Here is a 27298-nt window from a genome sequence, read left to right as displayed (position 1 = left end):
TTTCACTCAGCATAATGTCCCCAAGGTTCATCCATGTTGTAGAGCATTTGTCAGAATTTCATTCCTTTTTTAAGGCTGAATAATGCTCCATTGTATACATATATTACATCATCCATTTACCTTTTGATGGACATATGGACTGCTTCTACCACTGGGCTACTGTAAATAGTGCTACTACCAATATGCACGTGCAAGCATCTCTTCGAGACCCTGCTTTCAATTCTTTTGGCTATAAAACCAGAAGTGAAACTATGAGATCACATCATAGTTTCAATTTCATGAAGAACCTCCATTCTGTTTTCCATAGTGGTTACACTATTTTACATTCCCATCAACAGTGTACAAGGGCTCCAGTTTCTCCACTTCCTTGCCAAAACCTATTACTCTAGGCTTTTTTTTTTTTTTTGCAACAGCTATCCTAATGGGTGTGAAGTGATAGATATCGCACGGTGGTTTTGACTGGCATTTCTCTGATGATTAGTGATAGTGAACATCTTTTCATGTGTTTCTTGGCAATCTATACATCTTTGAAGAGATGTCAAGTCCTTTGCCCATTTTTTAAATCTGATAAATTGAGTGGGCGCCTGGGTGGCTCGGTTGGTTAAGCGTCCAACTCTTGCTTTTTGGCTCTGGTCATTATCTCATGGGTCTTGAGATAGAGCACTGAAGCGGACAGCAGGGAGTTTGCCTGAAGATTCTCTCCCTTTGCTCTTTTCCGTACTCAAGCGCACAAGGCCACTCTCAAATAAATCTTAAAAAAAAAATCTGAAAATTTTGATTTTCTGTTGACTTCTTTTTATTTCATTTTTTTAAAAAATTAGGTTTTTGAGTTCCAGTATAGTTAACATACAGTGTTGTATCAGTTTTAGGTGTATAATACAGTAATTCAATAATTCCCTACATCACCCAGGGCTGCTCCTGTTTGCCCCAGGCATTGTTCAAGCTGTAGCTTCTACGTTGTCTCTCCATAGGCTCCTGTCTCTTTAAGGGTAGGGACCCAGTATCCCTTGCCCTCCCAGCTCACCCAGTGCTGAGTCAGCAGACTTTTAAGGCTTCAGGTTCCAAGTGTGATTGGTTTTACAAAGCTAGGGATTTCACCCCTCTGGTTTTCAAAGCCAGATATGATAGGGGATTTATCTTCCCTTAGGGGGCTCCCTGGTGCTTTCACCTCTCTGAGTCATGGCCTACAACTCCCTCCTTCTTGCAGGCAGCTCCCAATCACCATCTCTGCCCTTCCTAATCTCTAAGATGCAGCTTCTCTACATAGTTGTGAAGTTTGTTCTACTGGTCTTCACATCATTCTCTGGTTTATGTATTTGGATGCAAGTGCTACCTAGTTGTAAACAAGGTAAGAGTGGGCTTAGGGTCCTCCTACTCCATTGTCTTCCCAAGCTCCCCGACATATTATACTTTATTAGATATGTATGATTTACAAATATCTTCTCCCGTTCCATGGTTCCATCCCATTTTACTCTGTTATGCACACAAATTTATAATTTTGTTGCTTGTGCTTCTGATGTCATTTCCAAGAAATCACTGCAAAATCCAATGTCCTAAAGCTTTTCCCTTGTTTTCTTCCAAGAGTTTTATGCTTTTAAGTCTTCGATCTATTTTGAGTTAATTTTATATATGTGGTAAAAATTAATCGTCCAACTTCATTCTTTTGCACGTGGATATGTAGTTTTCCCAATACCTGAAGACAGTCTGTTCCCCACTGAATGATCTTGACATGTCTGTCAACAGTGATTTGACCTAAATGTGAAGATTTATTTCTTAGCTAGTTATTCTTTTCCACTGGTCTATATATCTGTCTTTACGTCATTAACAAGCTGTTGTAATTACTGCAGCTTTTGGTAAATACTGAAACCAGGAAAGTTTAGATCTTCAACTTTGTTCTTCCTTTCAAAGACTGCTTTGGGCATTTGGGGTCCCTTGCGATTTGGTATGAATTTTAGGACGGATTTCTCCCCTTCTGCAAAAAGAGTCATTGGGATTTTGAAAGGTATTGCACTGAATCTGTAAATCACTTTGGGCAGTACTGACATCTTAGTAATATGAAGTTTTCCAATCCACGATGCTGGGATGTCTTTCCATATATTGGCACCTTTTCTAAGGCCTAATTGAACTGCATTTTTTTTTCATAGCAATACATTTCATAGAAAGAAGCATTCAGTGCATCTTTGTCACTTCAGTGAGTATCCAAAAGAATTAATCACACGTGTCTAAAGGAGTAACTAGAATCTAGTCAAGAAAAAGTTACCAAATTCTCCCATGCCAAACTAATTTACTTGTATCTGTAGTCTTAAGATTACCCTATAAAACTTCAGAGTGAGTTCAGGAAAACTACTAAATTAAATGTTATACTCGGATTTTGTACTTCCAAATAGTACCTACTAATATATTTCACAAAGTAGAAGCAATCTTTAGTAGTTCAAATCATATGGCATTGCATTTAGCTAGTGAATGGTTACTTGAAATACTACAAAAATGAGTTGGTCTTATGATTGCTCTAAAGTAGATATTTCAAGAAATTATTATCTATAGCATACTGAAACTAAATTAGGCTAAAAACTGCTTAATTTTTGAGCAAAAATTAATTAATGTTACTTTCTACAACTTGTGCCACCTGCATATTAGTATAATATAAAACTAACGTAAAGAGACCTAACAGTATTAGCAGAGATAGCTTAATTAGATTTTCTCTTTTAATATTGTATTTAAATTACCGATTGAACTTAGATACTTACTGGCTCATATCTTCCACCTTTACAAAAGGTTTTTTGAGTCTACCTGCTTGAGAACATACAAAACACATTATTAGATATGTACAAATCCAGGAAATTAAAAAAAAAATACTCTGGCTAAAAAAAAAATCCCACCATACTATGCATAGATCTTCCTCAATTTACAATTAAGGTTATACTTCAATAAATCCATTTCAAGTTGAAAACATCCTACTGCAATGCATTTAATACACCTATCAAGCACCATAGCTTAGCCCTAGCCTAATTTCAAACATGCTCATAACACTTACATTAGCCTATAGTTGGGCAAAATCATTGAACACAAAGCCCATTTTATAATAAAAAATGTTTATGTGATGTAATTTGTTGAATACTGTACTAAAAGTGAAAGACAGAATAGTTTTAAGTATGTTGGTTGTTCACCCTTGTGACCACGTGACTGAATGGGAGCTGCAGCTCATTGTCACGGCCCAGTGCCAGGAGAGTTTTGTATGTCATACTGCCCACCCAGGAGAAGATCAACACTCAAAATTCAAAGTATAGTTTCTATTGAATGTGTATTGCTTTTGCACCATTGCAAAGTTGAAAAATTTAAAGTCAAACCATCATAAGTCAAGAACCATCTATATTCATTATCCCTTTCATTTCAATTCAGTTTTAAGTTTCAGGTGAGGTATTTTACAATACCAGCCCATTTCCAAAATGACAGAAATTCTGTCTACATTCTGAGATTCTTAAAATGAAGGGATGTCCCCCCCAAAGGATCTCTGAATAGAATTCAGGAGAATCATGAGCTAAAATAGGAAAAAAATCCAACTTTTATTTTCACTGATCTCTAACTGAAATTTAACATTTCTTCTAGTTATATAATAAGCAACAGGATCAGAGTGGTATTACCAGTGCCTGTAATTCTGAAACCAAATGAAAGAAATACCTTCATATCATATTAGTTATTGCAGATCTCAAAGCATCATTTATGCCCACCACTTCAAAAATTACAGTAGAATCACTGCTAGCACTTGTTTTCAATGTGTAAAAAAAAATCATAATTTAAAATATTCTGATAACTGAATTTCATTTACTGACTTTCTCAGTAATCTAATAATTTTTTATATGTTTTTTTAAAAACATCATTCTGGGGACGCCTGGGTGGCACAGCGGTTAAGCGTCTGCCTTCGGCTCAGGGCGCGATCCCGGCGTTATGGGATCGAGCCCCACATCAGGCTCCTCTGCTGTGAGCCTGCTTCTTCCTCTCCCACTCCCCATGTGTTCCCCCTCTCGCTGGCTGTCTCTCTCTCTGTCAAATAAATAAAAATCTTTAAAAAAAAAAAATCTTTAAAAAAAAAAAAACAACACATCATTCTGAAAAGGGGTAGGTAAGCTTCACCAGACCACCACAGGGGTCCATAGTCTAAAAAAACTAAGACCTACTGAACATGTTCCCTGAAGGGTTGTTTGCATGATTTTTCAGAGGATTTTTATAAGATCTGTTCTATTTTCCCAAAGCAAATCGAACACTTAAGGATATCAAAATACTTACTTCTTGCTTTCTGTGTGCCAATACCTACTCTTTTCCCCTAAAAAAACAAAAACAAAAACAAAATGTGAAAAGACTGGGTTTGAAAGTACAATGAAAGCAGCAATTGTAACAGCTCATTTTTATACTGAAGATAGTCAGAAGGGTGATTACTGTAGTTTTGTGGGGGAAAAAAAGAGAAAAATTTGCTTTTAAAAATCAACTCAACCAAAGAAATGAAACAATGGACATAATACAAGCTCATTTTTACAATACATCCAACAAATACCTTGCATTCTAGCTATCATTATTTTCGTCTTTACAGAAAGAAATTGACCAATGAAGAAAAGGTACGGTTAATGAAATAATCTAAACATAGTCCTAAAGTTATTTTTATGCCCTTACTGAGCAAACTTTTGTGACAGACTGAACAAAGGAATTCTTAAAATATTTATTACAATCTGTCGATACCTGTCAAGGTGAAATATGTCCAATGTGGTCAAACAATCCCACTGACTACAACTAAAACTCTGGGAAAAATACAATAAGAAACTACATGAGGACTAAAAAATAAACAAAAGCAGACATACTGTAGAAGGAAGTCAAACTTAGAGAAACCACCTTTAAGGGTGTACATTTCCCATCCTCTTTTTCTCACAATGTTCCCTGAAGGATGAACCTCTAATTAGAGCTGGCAGCAAGTAGTGGAGCCAGTGGCTAAAACTCCTACATAAATCACTTATTTCTGGCTAAAAAAATTCAGGAAAGAGGTTCCTGTAGTCCAAAGAGTACGAAGGGAAACCATGGACTATTATGTCTTTCTTTTCTCACACAGTTCTGCACTGAGGGTGGACCCCAGTTATGAAACTGCAGTTGCAGGTGTCATAGGCAGCTAAAATTGAGGAACCCTGTCTTTCTGAACAGAAGAACTAGGGAAAGGGTCATTATGGGCTGGAGAGTGAAGGGGAAATTGCAGAAAGTAGCAAACTGGAAAAGTGGATCCCTAATTCCCTATATAAACCCACATTAAGTGCCAGACTTAATTTCAAGGCTTTGAAAATAGAACTAAAATTTAAACCACTGCCCAAATCTTAGACTAACCTATAAGTGATGCATGTGCAGAACAAACAGTTGCATACAAATCTCTGAAAACCGAAACTGAGTGGAACTGCCATGTAAAGACTGAGATAGAACTGACGGTCTGAATCACCCACAACACACACACACAAACAAATCAAGAAACCAACAAAATCAGCACTCTCCAGAGTACTGTTATAGCTCTGCCAGAGTACTATAATAGCTCTGAAGTCTATACAACATAACGTAGATTATTTAATATAAGTCAAAAATTACTTGACACTATTAAGAACCAGTAAAAACATCAATTCTTGAGGGAAAAAGGCAATCAGATGCCAATCCTAAGATGTTCCTGATGTCAAAATTATCAGAAAAAGACTCTAAGGTAAGGATAAACACACTTAAAATGATGGAAAGATACAAATTCTCAGCCAAAAAACTATAAAAGAGAAAAAGGAAATTGTAGAAGTCTAGTGAAGACTAGTATAGAAGTCAAGTGAAAAATACATGATTTGAAATATAGAATTAACTGGATGGGCTTGAAAACAGAACATAGATGATAAAGTGAAGTGTCAGTGAACTGGAAGACTGATGAAAAGAAAAGAAATCTTTAATTAGAAGAACAGAGAAAAGAAGAATGGAAAAGAAAATTAACAGAGTCTCAGGGACCCAGTAAGTACCTTGTATTTTAGCTATAATTAATATAAAAGGTCTAAAATTAGTGTTACTGGAAATGTAGAAACAGGAAAAAACAGAACGGTGAAGAATTTTAACAAAATAGCCCAAACTTTCCAAACATAAATTTACAGTTTTAAGAAGCTTAGAAACAAACAGAATAATCTTTAAGTAAACCTTGCCGAGGCATATTACAACCAAACTGCTGAAAACCAAAGATAAATTAAAAATCTTCTAAGTACATAGAGAAAAATTATCATTATTTACAAGAAAACAACAATATGAATAACTGCAAATTTTTCATCAAAATCCATGGAATACAGAATATAGCTGTAGAACACCTATAAAGTACTGACCTAAGGAGTTTTTTATTCCTAATTCGTTATCCAGTGAAAAGATCTTGCAGGAATGAAGGGGAAATAAAGACATTCTCACATTCTCTTCTACATGACTTTTTTGAGTAAAAAGGATAACATTGCCTAGTGGGTTTTTCAATAAATGCAAATGAAACAAAAATAACTATACCATAAAGACTAGCGTGGGAGGATAAAGGACTCAAAAAGTTATAAGGCTTCTAAATTTTATTTGAAGTGGGTAAAATATTAATTCTAAATAAACTGTGAAAAGTTACATAAGTATAGTTAACCTAAGCAACTACTAAAACAAAACAAAACAAAAACATGGACATAGCCAAGTCAATAGATAAATCTTCAAACAATCTGAAGAACAGAAAAGGGGGAAAACAGAGGAATAAAATGCAGAGAACACCAACAAAAAAATATTAGTATATTGGCAGGCCTAAATTAAATGATACTAATAATTATTAAGTATAAATTATCAAAACATACCAATTAAAAGAGATTGCCAGATATGATAAAAAGACAACTTTCAGGGGCGCCTGGGTGGCACAGCGGTTAAGCATCTGCCTTCGGCTCCGGGCGTGATCCCGGGNCTATTTCTGTCAAATAAAAAAAAAAAATCTTTAAAAAAAAAAAAAAAAAGACAACTTTCAACTATCTATAAGAAACTGATTTTATAAACACATAGATACGTTAAATGTAGATGGAAGAAAAAAAGACCATGTAAACACTAATCAAAAGGAAGCTGGAGTGGCTATAGTATATTCAGAGACTTCAGAACAAGGAATACTAACAGGGATAGAGGGACATTATATAATAACGAGGTCAATTCACCAAGAAAACATAAGAATATTAGATGTGTGCACATCTAAGAAGGCTCAAAATACATGAATCAAAAAAGTATGATAAGAAGGAAAAATACACAAACCCACAACATATTTGGCAACATCAATACTCCCCTCTTTCCATAATGGCTAGAATAAGACAGAATATCAGTATGAATACAGAAAAGCTATACAATTTGACCTATTTGACATCTATAGAACATTCTACCCATTAACCTTAGAATATATGTTTTTAAATGCATATGAAACTTGCATTAAGACAGACTATTCTGGGGGCACGTGGGTGGCTCAGTGGGTTAAGTGTCCAACTCTCGGTTTTGGCTTAGTTCATGATCTTTGGGTCATGAGATCAAGCCCCATGTGGAGCTCCACCCTCAATGCAGAGTCTGCTCGAGATTCTCTCCCTTTCCCTCTTCTTCCCCCTCTCTATTCCTTCCCCCTTTCCCTGTACAGCATGTGTGCACTCTCAAACAAATAAATAAATAAAATCTAAAAAAAAAAGACAGACTGTATTCTGGACAACACAAACCTTGACAAACTTAAAAGAACTGAAATCACACAAGGTATGTGTTCTGACCATCACAAAATTAAAACAGATATAAGTAACAGCTCATTCATCGCTGGTGGAAATGCAAAATGATACAGCCATTTGGAAGACAGTTTGGCAGCTTCTTACCAAACTAAACATACTCTTACCATATAATCCAGCTATCATGCTCCTTGGTATTTATCCAAATGTCTTGAAAACTAATGTCCACACAAAACCTACACGTGGATGTTTACATACATAATTTACTCAATGTCAAAGCTTGAAAGCAACCGAGATGTCTTTCAGAAGGTGGATGAACTGTGGCAAATCCAAACAATGGAATCATTCAGCAATTTTAAAAAAATAGCTATCAAGTCATGAAAAGACATGGAGAAATTTTAAATGCCTATCACTTACCGAAGAAGACAATCTGAAAAGGCTAGATATTGTATGGCTCCAAATATACGACATACTGGAAAAAGCCAAACTGTGGAAAAAGGATCTCTACTTGTTAGGAGTAAGTGAGGGAGGGAGGGATGAACAGATGTACCATGGAACATTTTTATGGAAACTATTCAATTATTCTGTAGGATACTATGATGGCAAATACATGTCACCATTCATTTGTGTGAACCTATACAATGTACAACACTAAGAGTGAACCTTAACGTAAACTATGGACTTTAAGTAATGACTTGTCAATAAAGATTCATCAATTTATAACAAATATACCACTGTGGTACAGGATGTTGATAGTGGAGAAGGCTGTGTGTATATTGAGAGGCAAGGGATATATGGGAATATCTGTGCCTTCTACTCAATTTTGCTATGAATCTACAGGTGCTCTGAAAGAGTGTGTATATATACCTTTATATATATATACATACATACATAAAGTTTTATATAAAATGTGTGGAATAGCAGTAAAGCAGAGCTCAAAAAAATTTACAGTAGAGTTGGTTCTTTGAAAAGACAAAATTGATAAAACTCTAGCCCAACTGATCAAAGAGGAAAAAAAAGAAGGAATAATGATCTCGGGAATGAAAGACATTCAGACTCCATAAACATTAAAAGCATAATAAGGGAATATTACAAATACTTTTGCCATCAATTTGACAGCTTAAACAACAAGTACAAATTTTTTTTTAAAAGATTTTATTTATTTATTTGACAGAGAGAGAGACAGCCAGCAAGAGAGGGAACACAAGCAGGGCGGAGTGGGAGAGGAAGAAGCAGGTTCCCCGTGGAGCAGGGAGCCTGATGTAGAGCTTCCGGATCACGCCCTGAGCGGAAGGCAGATGCTTAACAACTGAGCCACCCAGGTGCCCCACAAGTAGAAATTTCTTGAAAACCACAAACTACCAAAGTGTATTCAATAAGAAATAAATAACCTGAATTCCTTTTATCTAATAAACTGAATTCATAGGTGGGAATTTTTCAACAACAACAAAAAAATTACAGGCCCAGACAACTTTCCTGGTGAATACTATGAAACACTTAAAAAATAAAAGCAACTCTACAAAAACTTGTCTAGAAAATAAAAATGAAAATATGTTCCAGCATTTTATGAGAGCAGCATTACCCTAACACTAAAACCAAACACATCAAAAAGTAAAAGACCAATATACCTCATATATATATACGCACAAAATCCTCAAAGTTTCAGGTAAAATGAGAAAAGAAAAAAAAAAAAAATAAACTCCAAGCACTTTAAATAGTGAAGCAAAAACATTCATTCAACTTTTTTATTAAAGATACATGCTAACAAAAGTATTTAAGAGAATATAATGCCTTAAAACTTATGTCTTTAATGTATATAAGATTTATACACGTCCATTCAAGACCCACAAATGCACCTTTATTGAAGCATTTTGTGTTTTAGTACTTGACAAACCAGAAATTTTCCAGAAACATTTTCTTTTTACATATAGAAAAAATTTTCAAGTATTAGAATCAAATTGACCAGTTATACATACTGGATTACAGAGACATTTGGTATTCTAATCCTTTTGATTTCGAGAGAAAAGTTAAGATCTGTTTCACAGCTATTTATCACACTTCCTCATTGTTTTTGTTTCATGAGGGCAAATACTCCTAGTGCCTGGCACCTAATAGGAGTATCTGTTGAATATTGATGCTTGCATGTGTAAACAAAATATTCCTGAATACTTTTTTTTTTTAACATCTTATTTTAGAGAGAGAGAACACACAGTGGGGGGAGGAGCAGAAGAGGAGAAAGAGGGAGGGGGAAAAATCTCAAGCAGAATCCAGACATGGGGTTCAATCTCACAACCCCGAGATTATGACCTGAGTCCAAACCAAGAGTCAGACGCCAAATCGACTGAGCTACCCTGCTGCCCCTCCCTGAATACTTTTTTTTTTAAAATGATTGATTTGAGAGCGAGTGAGCAGGGGGAGGGGCAGAAAGGAAGAGAGAAAGAATCTCAAGCAGACTCCCTGCAGAGCACAGAGAATGATAGGGGGCTTAATCCCATAACCCTGGGATCATCATGACCAGAGCTGAAATCAGGAGTCAGACGCTCAACAGGCTGAGCCACCCAGGTGCCCCCCTGAATACTTTTCGAAGCCACTATCCAAATGTCGGTCTTGCCAGCAAACATGCTTTACTGGCAACCAGAAGGTCTTTCATCTATCTACTCAAGCAGGTTACTCTCCTTTAATAATCTCTCAATAATTTCCCAAACCCTTCCAGATAAACTCTTAACTCCTTTACAGTGTTGTGAGGTCCTATGTGAACTTGCTAATTTTTCCTGCTTCCCTTCTTATCATTCTCCCACTCAAAAATAAAATTGTATTATATTACAGAAAATTTCTCAAATATGCCAACGTACTTACAGCTACATGTCTTTACTCATCTATACAATTTTCCTTTTAGATTTTAGTCATTTAAGGATTGAGTGAAGAAAAACCAGACCACAAAAAATACAATGATATGAAAACCAGGAGAAAACTAAGAGATGAAAGCAGTTACAGAAGAAAACAGGTAAATTAAAGGAGGACATGAGCAACAGCTGACAGAAACTAAACGACTGGTTTTAAAAACTATTAACTCCATTTGGCAAATCAGTCAGAGTTTTATACCTCATAGGTTCAAGAGTGAATGACAAGCATAAAAATGGAGATTTAAGAAGTCTGGATGATACAAAGATTGGATAGTTAGGGAAGGATATAGATTAAGAGAGGTTTTATTGTACTTATTTTAAAAGATGGAAGAGCCTTGAGTCTTTACAGAGTCTTTAAGGAGGAAGCTAGTTTTTGAAAAGGGAAGAGACAAGATATGGGAACCTTAGGTCTAACACTGCAATGCCTAATGCACTTACTTAAGTAAACATTTTGAGGTCAGGCCAGAAAATCATAGTCCGTAGCAAGATTTTGTTATAACACTATCTACAGCAATTAAAAGTAGTATATTATACATATAAGAAGCTTCTCATGCAATAAGCCAATTATGTTTTCCTTCAGAATGAACTAAAGTAGCTGGTTAAAAGCAAGAGCAATGAAAGAAGAAAAAATTAAAAAAAAAAAAAACAAAACTATGCCCTTCTCCCAGGAACAACTTTTACCTCATGAGGAAATCCTAAAGTTAAATGATACACAATAATTTATTCAAATAACAGAAATGAGAATAAAATACAAAGGTTTACCCTTAGGATATTCTGGCAATAATGTTTTCTAGTTGGTAAGAAAAACTAAGATAAATAAAAACATTAACCTTGATAACTTTAATTAGTTTAAAAATTAAGGAAAATAACATACCACATCTCTTACAGAAGTGCTTGATTTCTTGAGTAAATATAGTTCTTTTTTCTTCTGTTCAATGTAGTATCTAATGTCTTCATTTAAAAAAAAGAAAAAAAGGCTTACGATTAGCATTTTTACCTCTGGAGTTAAACACCGCTATTTTCTTTGTACTAGATTTTAGGTGAAAGAATCACCATTATAGGTATCTCTTGCTATCAGAATTCTCCCTATGTAAAATCAGGAACCAAAGAGCACAAGTTAATATTTTTACAAATACTGCCAAAAAAACTGATAACATCCTTACCATCAATATGGAGAATTTTTACTCCCCATGATAAGGCATTTGATAATATACTATTTGAAGGAATAAAATCCTGTAAAATAAAAAAGGTTTATTAGTTTTTCTAGAAAATTACTAATTCAAATGAGCTAAACTTTAAAAATTATTTGACGATTAATGTCACTGAGGTGGGTATTCAGAACAGACTCTATTTAGTTACGATAGTAATCAGTACATCAGTTTTTTCTTTTGGAATTTATAAATTAACCTTGTTTAATATATTCCCGTATGCTTGACAATTAATGCAACTGTAATCTTAACAGTTAAGTGTCAAGAAATTTCATTAAAAATACAGAAATACCGTAAGCTTCATACATCTCCAGTAGTATTTTAAAAGACCACAAGATGGAGATGTTTCTTTATGAAAAGCAGAATCTGTTCTTGTAAAAAGAGACACATGCTGATATTTAGGCTTTTCCTATTAAAAATGAGGAAAGGAAGATTTCAGGAACATCTCCATTTCTACTTGAATTCTTAATAATAGACCATATACAGTAAACTTTAAAATTTCATACTTACATGGTCCTTGATAGCTTTCTCAACTAATAATTTTCCTCTGCTCAAACACACCTATAAAAAAAAATCAGAGATCAAACCTTAAAAAGTTATAACACAATGGCCCATTGGGGAAAAAAACTTATAAAATAGCTAAAATAAACGGATAAAATCAATAAATTATAATATAAATATATAATTTTAAATAAACAAAATTTGTACAAGTCTTAATGACTATCAACACAATAAAGTATAATAAAAGGAGATTTCCTTAGGGTCTCTGTAATAAGATCTATTAAAAAGTTTGCTTCTTTTTTTGACAGAGCAACTAAACAATTGAATGAGAACAAAGCTCAGTTCTGTAGTAAACTATAACAAGTAAGTTTAGATTCTAATTTTGTATTCAAATGAAGATCTAAGAATATGAATAAATCATACATATATGTATATTTTGGTATTTTACATTTTAAATACAACACTGGAAAAGCAATTGAAATGCTACAAGCAATAATTACTTTGGAACTAGTCACTAGTATACAATCTCTTTCTTCCAAAAAAGCAATAGTGAAAAAAATACATGAGCCTTCCTTGACTTTTCTTCCTGTATGTATTTCTATTTTTCCCCCTCCCCAATTTACCCTTCACTGGATCTTCTAACTTGTCAATGGAGTCATAGAGATGTGATACCAGTAACTAAATCAGGGGTTCGCAATCTTTTTCTGTAAAGGGCCAGATAGCACATGTTTTAGGTTCTGCAAGCCATAGAGTACCTGTCCTAAGTATCCAATACTTCCTTTACAGCAGGAAAGCAACCAGTTAATATGTAAATGAACAGGTCTGGCTGTGTTCCAATAAAACTTTATTTATGGACACTGATATCTGAATTTAAATTTGTCATAAAATAGTCTCTCAATTTTTGCCCAAGCGTTTGAAGATGTAAATAATAGACCATAATACAGTAAAAACCACGCTTAGCTCAAAGACTGTAAAAAACAGGGACAGGCTGGACTTGGCCCATGCCACAGTTGGCTTACTCCTGCTGTGAAACAAAGAAAAAGTTTCCATTTCTACTTTAAATAATGATTTGCTGTTACTTTTTAGTTGTAAATAACTCTTAAAAATAAAAGCCATCTCCAAAGGTAAAAAGTATTATTTTAGCAGAGTATGACCCTAAAGTATTAGGAGAAAAATCACCTTTCTGTAAGAGTAACCTTATTGATTGGAAAGCCACCATATGTAGATATTGTTCTACCTAAGCGAACTCTGCTGCCAATATGCTCTTGAAAATATGAGATCCTCAGGCTATAGCCTTTCTGAATGTCTCAAAGCACATTTAAGAGACTTACTGAATCTGGAGATTTAAATGAACTTCCATCATGGCTGGGATGAGGTGAAGTGGTTTCTGCAGTATATGCAGATTCTGGACTTGGTACAGGAGAAATTCTTCCCAACGTCTGCGCAAATTTAGCTTCCTTTTTATTTGAAATGAGGTAACTGATGTCTTTGCTGAGAAATTCTTCAACTCGCTGAAGGAAAACAAAATATTTTCAAATAAGCCTTATAAACCATAAACTTTCATATTTCAGGTACAGTGCAAAATACCAATTTGATGCATTTCAGTATTTCGTAAACTGGTGGTTTTTATTCTGTGTTCTTCTGAATCTGAGTTCTGAGGAAGTAAAATGGGCATTCTAGTAACAACCAGCATATGGTAGCTACTATATTTAAGTACTTTATATATCCCAATTAATTTAATCATATTAACAACACCACAGTATTAATATTCCAAATATCCACATTTTGTGGAAAAGAAAATTTAAGAGAAGTGACTTGGTTGAGGTTACATCAGTAGTAAATAACAGAATTTTAATACAGATATTCTGACATGCTCTATATGTACTACTGTCCAATAGAATTTAATGCAATGGTTAATGTTCTTTATCAGCTTTGTCCAACATGGTAGCAATTTGCCACATGTGGCTACCAAGCACTTAAAATATAACAAAGGTAACTAATATGACTGAGCAATTGAATTTTAAGTTTTCTTCAATACAGTATTAATTAAATTTAAATAGCCACATGTACCTGATGGCTATCATACTGGGCAGGACAGTTTAAAATCAATTAACATTTTACCGTAAGACTTTAACAGGAAGAAGGGGACCCTCACCCTTAGAGTGTAAGACTGAAGATAATTTCCCTACTAAAATGTTTGAAAACCACTGCTTATATGCCTGAATTTATAAATCCAAGTACCAGCTGTCAATGCTATCAAAGATAATTCCTATCCAAGGGCAGGAAAATTAAAGTAGAAATAAATACTATCTTTATAAATAAAGATTTCTATAATATTTTAAACAGCTATATTCAGTTTCTATAGGATCTCACAACATAAAGGGGAATGATTAAAAAAAATAAAGCAAAGTATATAACAGATGAATTAATTTCATCTAAGCATTAAGCAGAATTTGCTTACACCAGTGGCCCCCTTGGCTAAGTGTAAATCACTATTTCACTTTTTTCTGAGCAGCATTTTCATCAACCAGTAAATAAGATATCCACATTTATTTATTTCAGGGATCATAAACTCAGATGCTTGCAAGGGCCAGCAGGAATATAAATGCACAATTTACACATCAAACGTTTTCTTCATTTTCATAAATACATGGCCTTAGCATTGTCAGAGGTTCCAATTTTTCAAAAAGAACATGCTCTCCTACACATTTTTTAAAAATCTGTGATAAAATACATATAAAATTGACCATTTTAACCATTTTTAAGTATGCAATTCAGTGGCAGTAAGTACACTTACAATGTTGTGCAACCATCACCACTATACATTTCTAGAACTTTTTCATCATCCTAAGATGAAACTACCCATTATATGTTAACTCCTCATTTTCTCCTTTTCCCAGCCCCTTTTAATCTGTGTTCTACTTTGTTTCAATGAATTAAACTATTCTAAATAACTCATATAGGTGAAATCCCATATTTGTCTGAGTTATTTTGCTTAGCACAGTGTTTTCAAGGTTCGTCCATGTTTTAGCAAGGGTAAGAATTTCATTCCTTTTCAAGGTTGAATAATATTCCATTGTATGTATACACATTTTATTCATCCATTGATCTGTTGAAAATTTGGGCTGTTTCCACCTTTTGTCTATTGTGAATAATGCTGCTATGCACACAAGTATATAAATATATCTTCAAGGCCCTGCTCTCAATTCTTTTGAATATAACTTCTGTTTTCCACAGCAGTTGTACCATGTTATAATTCCACCAACCCAAGAGTTCCAAACTCCAAACATCCTCGCCAACATATGTATTTTTTTGATACTGACGACCCTAAAAGATGTGACATGGTATCTCCTTCAGAATATTAAACCCCGGGGCGCCTGGGTGGCACAGCGGTTAAGTGTCTGCCTTCGGCCCAGGGCGGAATCCCAGCGTTACGGGATCGAGCCCCACATCAGGCTCTTCTGCTACGAGCCTGCTTCTTCCTCTCCCACTCCCCCGGCTTGTGTTCTCTCTCTTGCTGGCTGTCTCCATCTCTGTCGAATAAATAAATAAAATCTTCAAAAAAAAAAAAAGAATATTAAACCCCTTTCAGATATATGATCAGAAATCTTTTTTCTTCCCATTTTGTGGGTTTTCTTTTTACCCTCTTGATAGTATCCTTTTATGCGCAAAACCTTTTCATTTTTATGAAGTCCAATTTATTTTTTCATTTGTTCTCTGTCTTTGGTTTCATACCCAAGGAATCAATACCAAATCCAATGCCACAAGGCTTTTCCCTATGCTTTCCTCTGAGAGATTTATCTCTTATGTTTAGAACTTGACCCATTTTTAATTAATTTTAGCATATGACCTGTGATAAGGGTCTAACTTCACTTGTCAGCAGTTTCCCTAGCATCAGCTATTGAAAAGATTGTCCTTTCCCCACTGAATGGTCTTGGCACCCTTGCTGAAATCAATCGACCATATATGTGATGGTTTATTTCCAGGGTCTCTATTTTGTTGCATTAGTCTCTATGTCCTTAAACTAGTACCACACATCTCCTTTGGTTTTCCAGTTCCTGTAGGAAGAGTTATAATTCTTCAGTAGTAAATAAAATGTCTTTCACACTTTAGCCCCAGTATAACATTGTTTCTTGCTACTTCCCCCCATCTAAATCCCAAGCTCAAGTCACACTGTAATATCAGTAGTTGCTGAAATTATACATAAACTTTAAATATATTCTTCCCTCTAGTTTGTCCATTCTACCTGGTATATTTCTACTAGACTTTCAAAACTTGGGTTAAGTTCTATCTCTGCTATGATTACTAAAGGCAAAATTAATCATTTTCTTCTCTATATTCTTTTTTTTTTAAGTAGGCTCCATGCCCAGTGTGGAGCCCAATATGGGGCTTGAACTCACAACCATGAGATCAAGACCTGAGCTGGGATCAAGAGTCGGACGCTTAACCGACAGAGCCACCCAGGCACCCCTCTTCAATGTAGTCTACTGGCAATTTCTACATAACTTCTGTTAAAGCACTGACAATGCTATACTGTAAATGATTTATGTGTCTGATGTTCCCATAGACTGAGAGCAGTAGACTACATCTTATGTATTTCTGTATCCCCAGCAGCTAAAATAGTGCTAGCATATTAGACAGTGGAATAATTTTTTTTTTTTAAGATTTTATTTATTTATGTGACAGAGAGACAGCCAGCGAGAGAGGGAACACAAGCAGGGGGAGTGGGAAAGGAAGAAGCAGGCTCCCAGCAGAGAAGCCCGATGTGGGACTCGATCCCGGAACGCCAGGATCACGCCCTGAGCCGAAGGCAGCCGCCTAACAACTGCGCTACCCAGGCGCCCCAAGACAGTGGAATAATTTTTGAATGAATTTCCTCATGTCCAAATCATAATCATCCTTCAAAGCCAACTTCATATTGTGTCTCTACAACAGCTTCTGAGATTTTTTAACTGGAAGTAATTTCTCCTTCTTGTTGATATTACATGTTGTGTTACAATTAATTGTACTCATGCAATCTCTACCTAGATCAGAGGTAGGATGGACATAAGATTCATTTTTGAAATCTACCAAAACAATACCATACCCCTGCAGTGCTGACTTAGTTTCATCATGGTCTTCAATTTATTAGCTATGAATTTAGGTCTTTTAAAGACTAAACTTGAAACATTTTTGAGTCACTCAAGGTTACAATGAACAAGTAACTCTGTCTTCAAGTTCATTATATGGCAAGGCATTTACACTTATATCTCTGTTCTTCTCCAACTGCCTTATTTTAGCCCAGAATGTTTAGATATGGACCTACATATGGTTGGTTCCATGTCCTTTTTAAGTGGTTTCGTAATAGCTACATTCCTTGCCACTACTAGAAGATATTTTCCCATTATTTCCGACGTCACTGCTGTGTTTTCAGTGGATGAATTTGTCACAAGTGTACTCTCCAGGAAAATGGGGTATGTTTTCATTAAGAGTAGAGAAAACAAATGCATAAAGTGGACGATTACAGATAAAGACAACACTGGTTATAATCTGAAGATAAGTTACAAAATGATAAAGGGCCTAAGTAATCCTAAAAATTAAGTAACAAGAATCATCCTTTCAAGGAATATCTATTCAACTAAGTATTTCTTAAAGTTGAACCCTAAAACTCTTAGCGTCTAGAGACCAAGATTCCTTTATAATTCATGTAACGGATCACCAGAATGAAGTCTTTTTTTTTAGGGATAGAGATGGAAATATCATCAGAACAGAAATCAGGACATCACTGAATTATTGGAAAGATAGTGAGGGGAGGGATCATAATTTGATTTAAAAAATTTTAAAAAGAGAAATTAAGAAGTACAGTTAAGTCTAATTCAACTGAAAATTCACAGCTCAAAGAAAAAAATGTGAAAACATATGTTCTTAATATGCTCTTCACTTCGTTGGTCTACTTCAAACCATTTTAGGATAAAAATTTGAAGTGTATAAAACCAAACGGTCTCCCAACTATTATCAAATGCATAAGTTAATTCAAAACTTGTTTCTTTCAAGTGCCTCAGGAACTGCTGTGGGAATGAGAAAAAAGGGGCAGGACAAGCATCCCTGTACTAAATAGAACCACTGTTTTAGCTTTAAGTTTCCTTTTTACTGGCTTTATACATTAGACTTCTGAAAGATTTTGATTGAAGGGTTCTACTGCTAAAAATACAAATCTAAAATCACTGATTTTTTTTTAAGATTTTATTTACTTGTTTCACAGGGAGAGAGCGCGCAGCGCACAAGCAGGGGGGGCAGCAGGCAGAGGGGAGAGGGAGAAGCAGGCTCCCAGCTGAGGAGGGAGCCCAATTCGATGTGGGGCTTGATCCCAGGACCCTGGGATCATGAACTGAGCCCAAGCCAGATACTTAACTGACTGAGCCACCCAGGCACCCCTGAAATCACTGATTTAAATCATAAAAGGTTAATGGGTTATTCATCATATTTGAGAAAGGTGTGAAACTGTATCAGATAGCTACTTTGTAGCCATTAATTGCTAGAGGAACAAAACGGTGTAGCAGCATCTTAGTCTGAGAATTAGGCAACTAATCCTATACTGGGCCAGTCATTTTACTACTCTGGACCCTTAAGCACTTACTTTCAAAAATGAATAAAAGAAAGCAGTATTTATTCAAAGGTGGCAGGCCTATAAAACATGATTTTTAGGAATGTAGTCATATGGTCATTATGATACATGTTACTGCAATGAGAAATGTGACAATGTTTTAAGAAAATGAGTAACAAGGGGCGCCTGGGTGGCTCAGTTGGTGAAGTGTCTGCCTTTGGCTCAGGTCATGATCCCAGGGTCCTGGGATTGAGCCCTGCATTGGGCTCCCTACTTAGTGGGGAGCCTGTTTCTCCCTCCCCTCTGCCCTCCCCACCATGCGCTCTGCCTTGTGCTCTCTCTTAAATAAATGAAGATCACACCAAGAAACAATTCAAAGAAACTTGTTACATGTTGTTCTGCAAATTTCTATTCTAGGAATGGTAGATTATTCAAAGATTATTCAACAAATATAAAGTGCAGCACAAACCTTTTTAAATAGGAAGAACTAGGAAAGAAATTAATAAATTCTTAACCTCACTTGCTAAAACTTACCCCAACATTAATCTCACTCGTAAGAAAATCGTAGAATTTTGCTCAAATTTTCTAACTTCTTAACCATTTACTCAATGTATAAGTTAGGAAAGAGAGTTTTCAATATTCTTAACATAAATTATGTTTCCATAATGACATTCATTCTGTTGATATTGTTACCACTCAATGTTAACTCTTTGAGGTTCAAAGAGGTTGTCCCTGTTCTGCAAATAACATTCTTACTGTTATGCTAGTCCAGACAAATTTATGTAGTTCCCCAATAATCATAATGAAGGAGTTCCTGCTATTTGGAGGACATACAAACGTTACAATGAGAAGGCAATCAGAGGTTCCAACCGGACAAGGGAAGGAGTCACATTTCTCATACTTCGTAAACTCTATACTAGACTAAAAATCACAGAAATCTGAAAGTCCTATTAGGCTACAAAAGGTTAAAACAAATAGTTTTTCATTAATGTTAAACAGCTGATAAAAGTTTTAAGCTTGGTGCTTATATGGTTATGTTTCCCAATATGATAATTTAAAATGATTACATATTAGAAAGTACTAGTTACAAATGTTTCCTTTTTTGTCAAGTGTATAGTTTTGGCTTACCCCTCCCAGATCCTGAATGTCCTTTTGCAGTTTTTCAGATATGGTAACAGACGGTAAGTCAATGTAAAATATTTTTCCCCAGAGCGGCTTATATTTGGATTTTTCTGGTTTGTTATCAGTTTTCATAGATTTTAAAGATCTGTTTTTTTCATTTTTGACTTGGATTCCACCTGTTGTTTAAAAAAAATGCAGAATTAGATCATGCTTTATGCAGACAGAAAATTTCTACAGTTTTAAAAATATTTTTTATACAGTCATATCACAGAGGGGAAAAAAATCTTTATAATCCCACCAATTAAAAACTCAATAGCATTTTAATGTATTTCTTTGTAGTACCACTTAGGATAAAACCAAAATACCATTGTTTTAACAGATACTATATTGTAAAATAATTATTGTTCACAGCCAATAGTTGACTCTGCAGGAAATATTTATGCATTTGTTCAGTGTTTTTATGTATTACAGTGGAAACTATCTAAAACCTTCTTGAAAGATTTTCCTCCTTACATGTAAACTCCATGGGGTATTTACTTAAAAATATTTATGGAACATCTGCCATTCTGCTGAACACTCAAAACAGGCTTAAAATGTTAAAGACTTATCAATACAAGAAACCTCTGTTACACATAATGACCTAATCCTCAAAAGGTTCCAAGGTTTAGTTTCCTATAGTTCGCCTATATATTGAGAACTAAATGGTCCGTTTTAAGAGCCAAATCACCATTCACTTCATTATTTCCTTCGAAAACAGATCTGCGATCGAAACAACTGCTTTAAAAATTCACTTTCATAACACAATCTGTTCATACGTTGGAAATTCCTATATATATATATACGACATACACATTCTAGATATATTAAAAAGAAAAAAAACTTGGAAGCTGTTATGTTTTACCATACAAAGTCGTCGAAAATGGAAATCTGCTTTCATTTCCGTCTGTAATGTTGAAAACAGCAATGGTGTGTTTGAAATACAAATACTATCCCTTAACTTTGTGAGTGAAGAAAAATAAATTTAAGAATAGGACCAAAACCCCACCCACAATCACCCAATTTAATCATGAACCTAAAAGCCACTAACACCTCTGCTTTCAAATTGAGGCTACAGCTGCAGCCTCAAAGGGCCTGAGCTGAGTCTCAGCATCTGTCCCAGGCCCGGCCAGGTCCGGGTCCGCACATTGTTTTCTAGTTTTACACCCCCGGGGAATTTGGGCCCGCGGGTGGAGCGTGAATAGCGCGAGGGGCCGGCCCGGTTGGGATCCTTTCCCTTTCTGAAGCAAAGCCCTGGACGGAGCCTTCCTTCAGGCCACAGAGAAGGACGCACAAGCCAGAAAAGAAAAGGAGCAGGGACCTGGGGGAAGAACTCTAAACAATCAATGGTGGAACCACGAGGGGAGGAAAGGATTAAAGGGACTGCAGTGGAGGAGGGGCTTCATACCTTGGAAATGTCCTTTGCTGTGGATCCTCATGGCTCCGGAGTTCATGGCAGCCGCCCGGCACCTACATACTGGGTTCGGGACAGTGTCGCACCGGGCGGCCACGAAAACACAGCTACTCGAGGCCGATTTATCAGCCGGTCCCTCTTCCCCTTCCGCAGACTACCACACCCACGCAATAGAGATGCGTGTCTACCGTCCGGGTTTCCGGGACCGGATCCGACTCCAAGGCGCGGAGGAGGAAGAGGTAAAGCACAAACGAGTGGGCTGCGGCGGTTGAAGATTTGAAAACGCGTCACGCGGCCGCGGCGCCCATACGCGCGCCCCGCCCTCTCTCACGCCGCGCGCTGCGCCGCGCCCCGCCTCGCTCGCCCCCACGTGCCCGCCTCCTCGCGCCGCGCGCCCCGCCCCCACGGGCCGCGTCTCCGCCCCCGCCCCTCCCCTACGGCTGTGCCTTTTAGGCTTCAGGTCCCCGCTCTTCCCCCGGGACTTCGGGTCCTTCCGCTTCTCTGAAGAGTTCTTGTGACTCCTGTTGACCTAACACAGTGAATGCAGTTAGCTCCGGAGGCTAGTCCAGCCCGCCAACAGTGTCATTCCCGCTTCTTAGGGTCGCCGGGACCGCGTGCCCTCCAGCTGCCTCCCTCACCAGGTACGCTTCTTGCCCACGGGTCGGCTGTCCCGGAGGCTGAAGGCGCGGCGGCTGCGGGCTAACTAGGACTCAGCCTCCGGCCGAGCCGGGCTTGTTGGCGGCGTGAGCCACTGCCCAGCACGCCCCGAGGCGCGGAGCGAGGTTTTCCTGCGGTCACCGCCGACCTTGCGGGCCTCAGGCCGCAGAGGGACTTCCAAGGCGGGAACGGCCTGAGCGGGGGTCCTCAGAGCGACGGTCTGGCCTGGCGGCCCCTCCCACTCTAGAACCAGTTCAGGTCGCCTTGGACCCTTTGGTACCTGACTGCGTGCTCTTCTTTGACCTCTGTTGTGCGCAGACATTTTTTCGGTTTTTGTGAAGTTTGTTTCAACAATAATAGAAAGGAAGTGTAATGTGAAATCTTAAGTCCTAGGGTTTGGGGTCTGGACCTACCGCTTACCAGTTTACCACGTAAGTCTGATTAAATTACCTAATCCCTTGGAGTCCCAGTTTTTTCACTTCTAAATGGGGGTAATAATGGGATTATAGTGAGGGTTAAATTAAAATATTTTGTAAGTAAGTTAATTTTGTTTTGTAAGTGGAAAAAAAATGCTTCACAGAATTGTTTTGGGTTTGTTTCTGTTTATAGGCTTGTGAAAGAGGAAGAGGATTAAATCTTGTGCTATTTTGCATTCATCAACTTTTGGCCGTAATAGTCACTCATTATTTAATGATTGATATATTTATTTTATTTATTTTATTTTTTTAGGGAGGGAGGGAGAGAATGTTAAGCAGGCTCCAGGCCCAGCACGGAGCCCCACCCCTGGCTGAGCTCTTGACCTGAGCCTAAATCAAGAGTCAGCAGCTTTACTGAGACTGAGCCACCCAGGTGCCCCTAATGGTTGATTTTTGAACTAGCAGAGGTCAGAGAAGTTAGTGCCAATATCACTGTTTCACAAATAAGTACTTTAAAGCATAAACAAGAATAAATTGTAATAACCCTTAACCAAAATGGAGAATCCTGAGGTTGGTGGTTCAGGTTTGCTAAGGGAAATGAAAGTTGAGTTGTGGATGGCTTTAAGTTGAAGGACCGAGGGAGAGAAGCATGGAACCATCATTATAAGGCAGTTGATAATAGTTGTCTGTAACTCCGGAGACATATGGGGGTGGAGTGAAGAGAGGAAAAGATGGATTTGGGAGACATACGTATCCTCAGCCATGGGGTGATGCGTAAGAGGGTATCAGATCTTGAGAGGCAGGAGGAGGTGTAGTTTGAACAAAACATACTCCACATTAGATGTTCTATTTGGGGAAGAAAACCTATTTTCAAAATGTAAGACTGATGAATCACGGGCTTGTACCCCCAAAACAAATAATACATTATATGTTAATTTAAAAAAATAAAAATAAAAAAATGTAAACTACGGAAAGAGTGCAAGATTTTTTGTTTATAAAAAGCTTTAAGATTGAGAAACACGAATATAGAATGTAGTTAAAGTCATGGAAGGAAATGAAATTGCCCAGAAGAACATGTGAAATAAGAGAAGCAGTGATGAGTAGACGATGATGAAATAGTGAGAAAGATGGAGAAAAGGCCAGAGAGTTAAGAAGAGAACTGGGAAAAGGGGCGCCTGGGTGGCACAGCGGTTAAGCGTCTGCCTTTGGCCCAGTGCGTGATCCCGGCGTTATGGGATCAAGCCCCACATCAGGCTCCTCTACTATGAGCCTGCTTCTTCCTCTCCCATTCCCCCTGCTTGTGTTCCCTCTCCCGCTGGCTGTCTCTATCTCTGTCAAATAAATAAATAAAATCTTTAAAAAAAGAAAGAGAACTGGGAACAAAACTTACCATCCGAAGTCATAGAATTACAAACATTGGGATCATGTAGGCTTCACTATCTGGCTTTGGGTAGTTCTGAGTCTCAATTTTAATCTATGGAAAGGGAGTAATTAATACTTATCAGATGTGAGGATGAAAGGAAACATTTTTGAAAGCTTGATTAGTTAGTACACAGAGTGAGAGCTCAGTGAGTGCTGTCCGGGTGACCTCTGCACCAGCTCCTCCATCTTCAAGAGTTCAAAAAGGCCGAGACTAGAAAAATAGGCCTTTGATTCCGGTATTTAAGATGTTATTGTTTTCCTGGGCAACTGGGTGGCTCAGTAGGTTAAGCATCTGCCTTTGGTCGGGTCATGATCTCGGGGTCCTGGGATCGAGTCCCATGTTGGTCTCCCTGCCCAGCGGGGACTCTGCTTCCCCTCTTCCTCTGCCCCCCCACTTTGTGCATGCTTTCTCTCTCTTTCCCTCTCCCTCTCGCTCGCTCTCTCAAATAAAATCTTAAAAAAAAAAAAAAAGATGTCATTGGTTTCCTTAGTGAGAATTTCAGTAGATGACTGTATAAGGTAATAAAAACAAGGGACTTGAAGTGCAGACAGATTGAATGTACTTTTGAAAAAATTTGTCAGTGTAGGGAATTTTAGTGATAGGAAGGGAAAATAGGGCCTTTGGAAGGTTTAGGGGATATGAGATAGATTTAAGTATATTTCTATTGAACATAAAAAATGAAAGCTCATTTTATGTTCCAGTGAAAGCTGAGTTACATCTCATATTTACTATAATGAGGAAACAGTAACATAGTTGTACCCTATGCTTTTAGACACACCCTTGACTGCATTATAGGTGATAATGCCAAGCTATGAATAAGCTGAAAGTCTTTTACTGGTCAGTGTTAATAATTTTCTAATCTGTAATTCAAGGTTAATTTTAGAAAATATTATTGGAATTCAGATCTTTTAGTAGCTACAGGAAAGACTTGGTCATGCATGTATGGCCTGTATGCATGGAAACCCCCTTACCTATCATATCAGTAATCAGAACTATTGGTAAAATAATAAAGTTTATGTTAAAGTATATCTTAAAATATGCTTCAGGGGAAGGATATACATTCAAGAAGAACTGAATGGGGGAGGGGGCAAGGTTATTTGTTGTGAGAAGTTTGTTTGTTGTATTAAGCAAAGTTAGAGAACACTGAGCAGAATCATGGTCCAAGTAAATGAAAATTTGCCTGTAAATCAGGAGAAATGAATTTCTTTCAGTACTGGCTGTATTCCTAAGAAATTTTATTACCTTGGGCAATTTCACCTCTTATAGTACATTGTAAATGAAGACAGTATCTGCTTAGTCTACCCCATAACTTTGTGATTATCAAATGAGACCTTATCTGCTTTTTCAGACTACCTCACACATATATCCAAAGTTAAATTTTTGTTATAGATCCTAGACAAATGAATGGATTTGTTCATTCTTCTGTAATACTCATCACTTTCCTATTGTCTTTGTTTTGCTTAAGCCTCTCCACCTGTTCCTCTCCCTGTTCATAGCAAGCCTAGCTTTGAATGAGTCTTATCTCCTGCTCATTTGGGGCTTGCCCTAATAGTCCTGTTTGATTCATATGCTACCTACTGATATGTTATCTTCTGAAATATGTTCTCCTGCTATTTTTTAAATTTAATTTTCATATCTTACAGTCTCAATACCCTGGTGAGTTGGAGGACCTAAGGGTTTTCAAAGATTAAATTGTTAGTTTTGTAGGCTAAGCATATGAAAATACAGCTGGGGCACTGAAGGCCCTGTCTCAGGTGATGGTGGGCTCGGAAACCAGGGAAAATTCAGTGTATCAAGACCTTGAACACAACCTCAGTGAAGGGTAAAAAATGGAGAATAAGCAAGACAGGAGGATTCAGAATTTGAAAGTGGTTTCTTCTATGACAGTATGATTCACAGGCTACTGTGGCATTTGTGAGAACTGTTAAAGATAGCTGGTTCAGAGGTGATATGTCATTCTAAATTAGATGGTAAATTCCTTAAGGGTGGTAAAGAATACATACATAATATTTAGCCATGACTATAAAATAATCTACCTACTTACCCACTTCCTTCTTTCCTTCTGCATTGATTGAGCACCTACCATGCGCTATGCTCAGTGAGATTGGTTTACATATGACCCCATAGAAATCTCATTATGTAAATTTTAAAAATTTCTAAAACAATAGTCGCTTCTTATCCCAGATTTCAGTTACCCTCCATCACCCATGGTCCAGAAGCAGATGATTTTCCTTCTGACCTATTGTCAGGTCAATAGTAGCCTAACGGTACTTCATGCACTTCACTTTACCGGATCACGCAGGCATTTTATCATCTCACATTATCACAAGGAGGGTGATGTTCAGTATAGTAAGATATTTTGAGACAGCAAGAGACCACATTAACATAATTTTTATTGTATAGTTTTATAATTCTGTTTTTAGTTATGGTTAATTTCTTAATATGACTAATTTATAAATTAAACTGTCATAGTTGTGTATGTATAGGAAAAAACATACATTGAGTTTGTTACTATCTGGGGTTTTAGGCATGCACTGGGGGCGGTGGAATGTATCCCTTGGCAGATATAGTCCGTAAAATGGACCCATTTTAAGTGTACATCCATGTAATTACTACCACAATCAAAATATGGAACATTTCTGCTTCTCAGGAGGTTATTTCATTCTTCATTCCAGTCTCCCATCCCATCAGAGGTAACCACTTTCTGATTGCTGTGTTTTGATTTATATCTGACTGATACAGTTTTTCCTGTATTTTAACTTACTATAAGTGAAATCATGAAATTTATATGGTGTAGTTCTGCATTATTTTGCATACCATAAAGAAACCTTTTTTGTCTTCCATGTTGCTATAGATATCAGTAGTTCATTCTTTTTTATCTCTGGGTAGTATCCCATGGTGTGCATATACCGTACATGTTGATTTATATTTGGGCAGTTTCCCAGTTTTAGCTGTTATGAATAATGCTGCTGTGAACATTAGTATACAGTTCCCTTTTTGGACCTATGTTTCTATTTTTCTTGGAATTGCTGGATCATACATTTACTGAATGTTTAACACCATGGAAGTTACTTAAATTTTTAACCCTGACCCCAGCAATATATATAAGTCCCATTTGCATTGTGGTCACTCACTGAGAGTGAACTGGTATCTTACCTAGGTGAAATTCACATAATATAAATTCACCATTTTAAGTATTTTGAAGTATTTAGTTTAGTGACTTTGGGTACATTCACAATGTTGTGCAGTCATAACCACTATTTTATTCCAGGACATTTTTAACATCTTAA

At 36.8% G+C, this 27298-nt stretch overlaps 2 protein-coding genes across 9 annotated transcripts in view; one reads left to right on the top strand and one right to left on the bottom strand.

Moving 5' to 3' along the window:
• The window catches only part of DBF4 (DBF4 zinc finger), a 29289-nt gene extending 7449 nt beyond the window's left edge, over positions 1 to 21840 (bottom strand). The window contains exons 1-8 of one of the 2 annotated variants that reach the window (XM_002913970.4): positions 21507 to 21840; positions 20069 to 20238; positions 13689 to 13868; positions 12367 to 12417; positions 11812 to 11881; positions 11523 to 11599; positions 4285 to 4321; positions 2748 to 2793 (exon numbers count right to left, since the gene is read on the bottom strand). In XM_002913970.4, the coding sequence (XP_002914016.1) occupies positions 2748 to 2793; positions 4285 to 4321; positions 11523 to 11599; positions 11812 to 11881; positions 12367 to 12417; positions 13689 to 13868; positions 20069 to 20238; positions 21507 to 21552 (677 nt within the window). In that variant the 5' untranslated portion in view covers positions 21553 to 21840. The remainder of the gene's footprint in view (positions 1 to 2747; positions 2794 to 4284; positions 4322 to 11522; positions 11600 to 11811; positions 11882 to 12366; positions 12418 to 13688; positions 13869 to 20068; positions 20239 to 21506) is intronic. The other variant, XM_019810006.2, reaches the window with a different exon arrangement.
• Positions 21841 to 21934: 94 nt separating this feature from the next.
• The window catches only part of SLC25A40 (solute carrier family 25 member 40), a 69649-nt gene continuing 64285 nt past the window's right edge, over positions 21935 to 27298 (top strand). For 3 of the 7 annotated variants that reach the window (XR_004627450.1, XR_004627451.1, XM_011236934.3), the window contains exon 1: positions 21940 to 22153. The gene's annotated coding sequence lies outside the window, so the exon portion shown is untranslated. The other 4 variants (XM_034667438.1, XM_011236943.3, XM_034667447.1 and 1 more) reach the window with 4 other exon arrangements.

The sequence above is a fragment of the Ailuropoda melanoleuca genome, chromosome 1, assembly GCF_002007445.2.
Source record: "Ailuropoda melanoleuca isolate Jingjing chromosome 1, ASM200744v2, whole genome shotgun sequence".
Taxonomy (NCBI): Eukaryota; Metazoa; Chordata; class Mammalia; order Carnivora; family Ursidae; genus Ailuropoda; species Ailuropoda melanoleuca.
The sequence above is the reverse complement of the archived record's forward strand: the minus strand, read 5'-3'. Positions and strand labels throughout refer to the sequence as shown.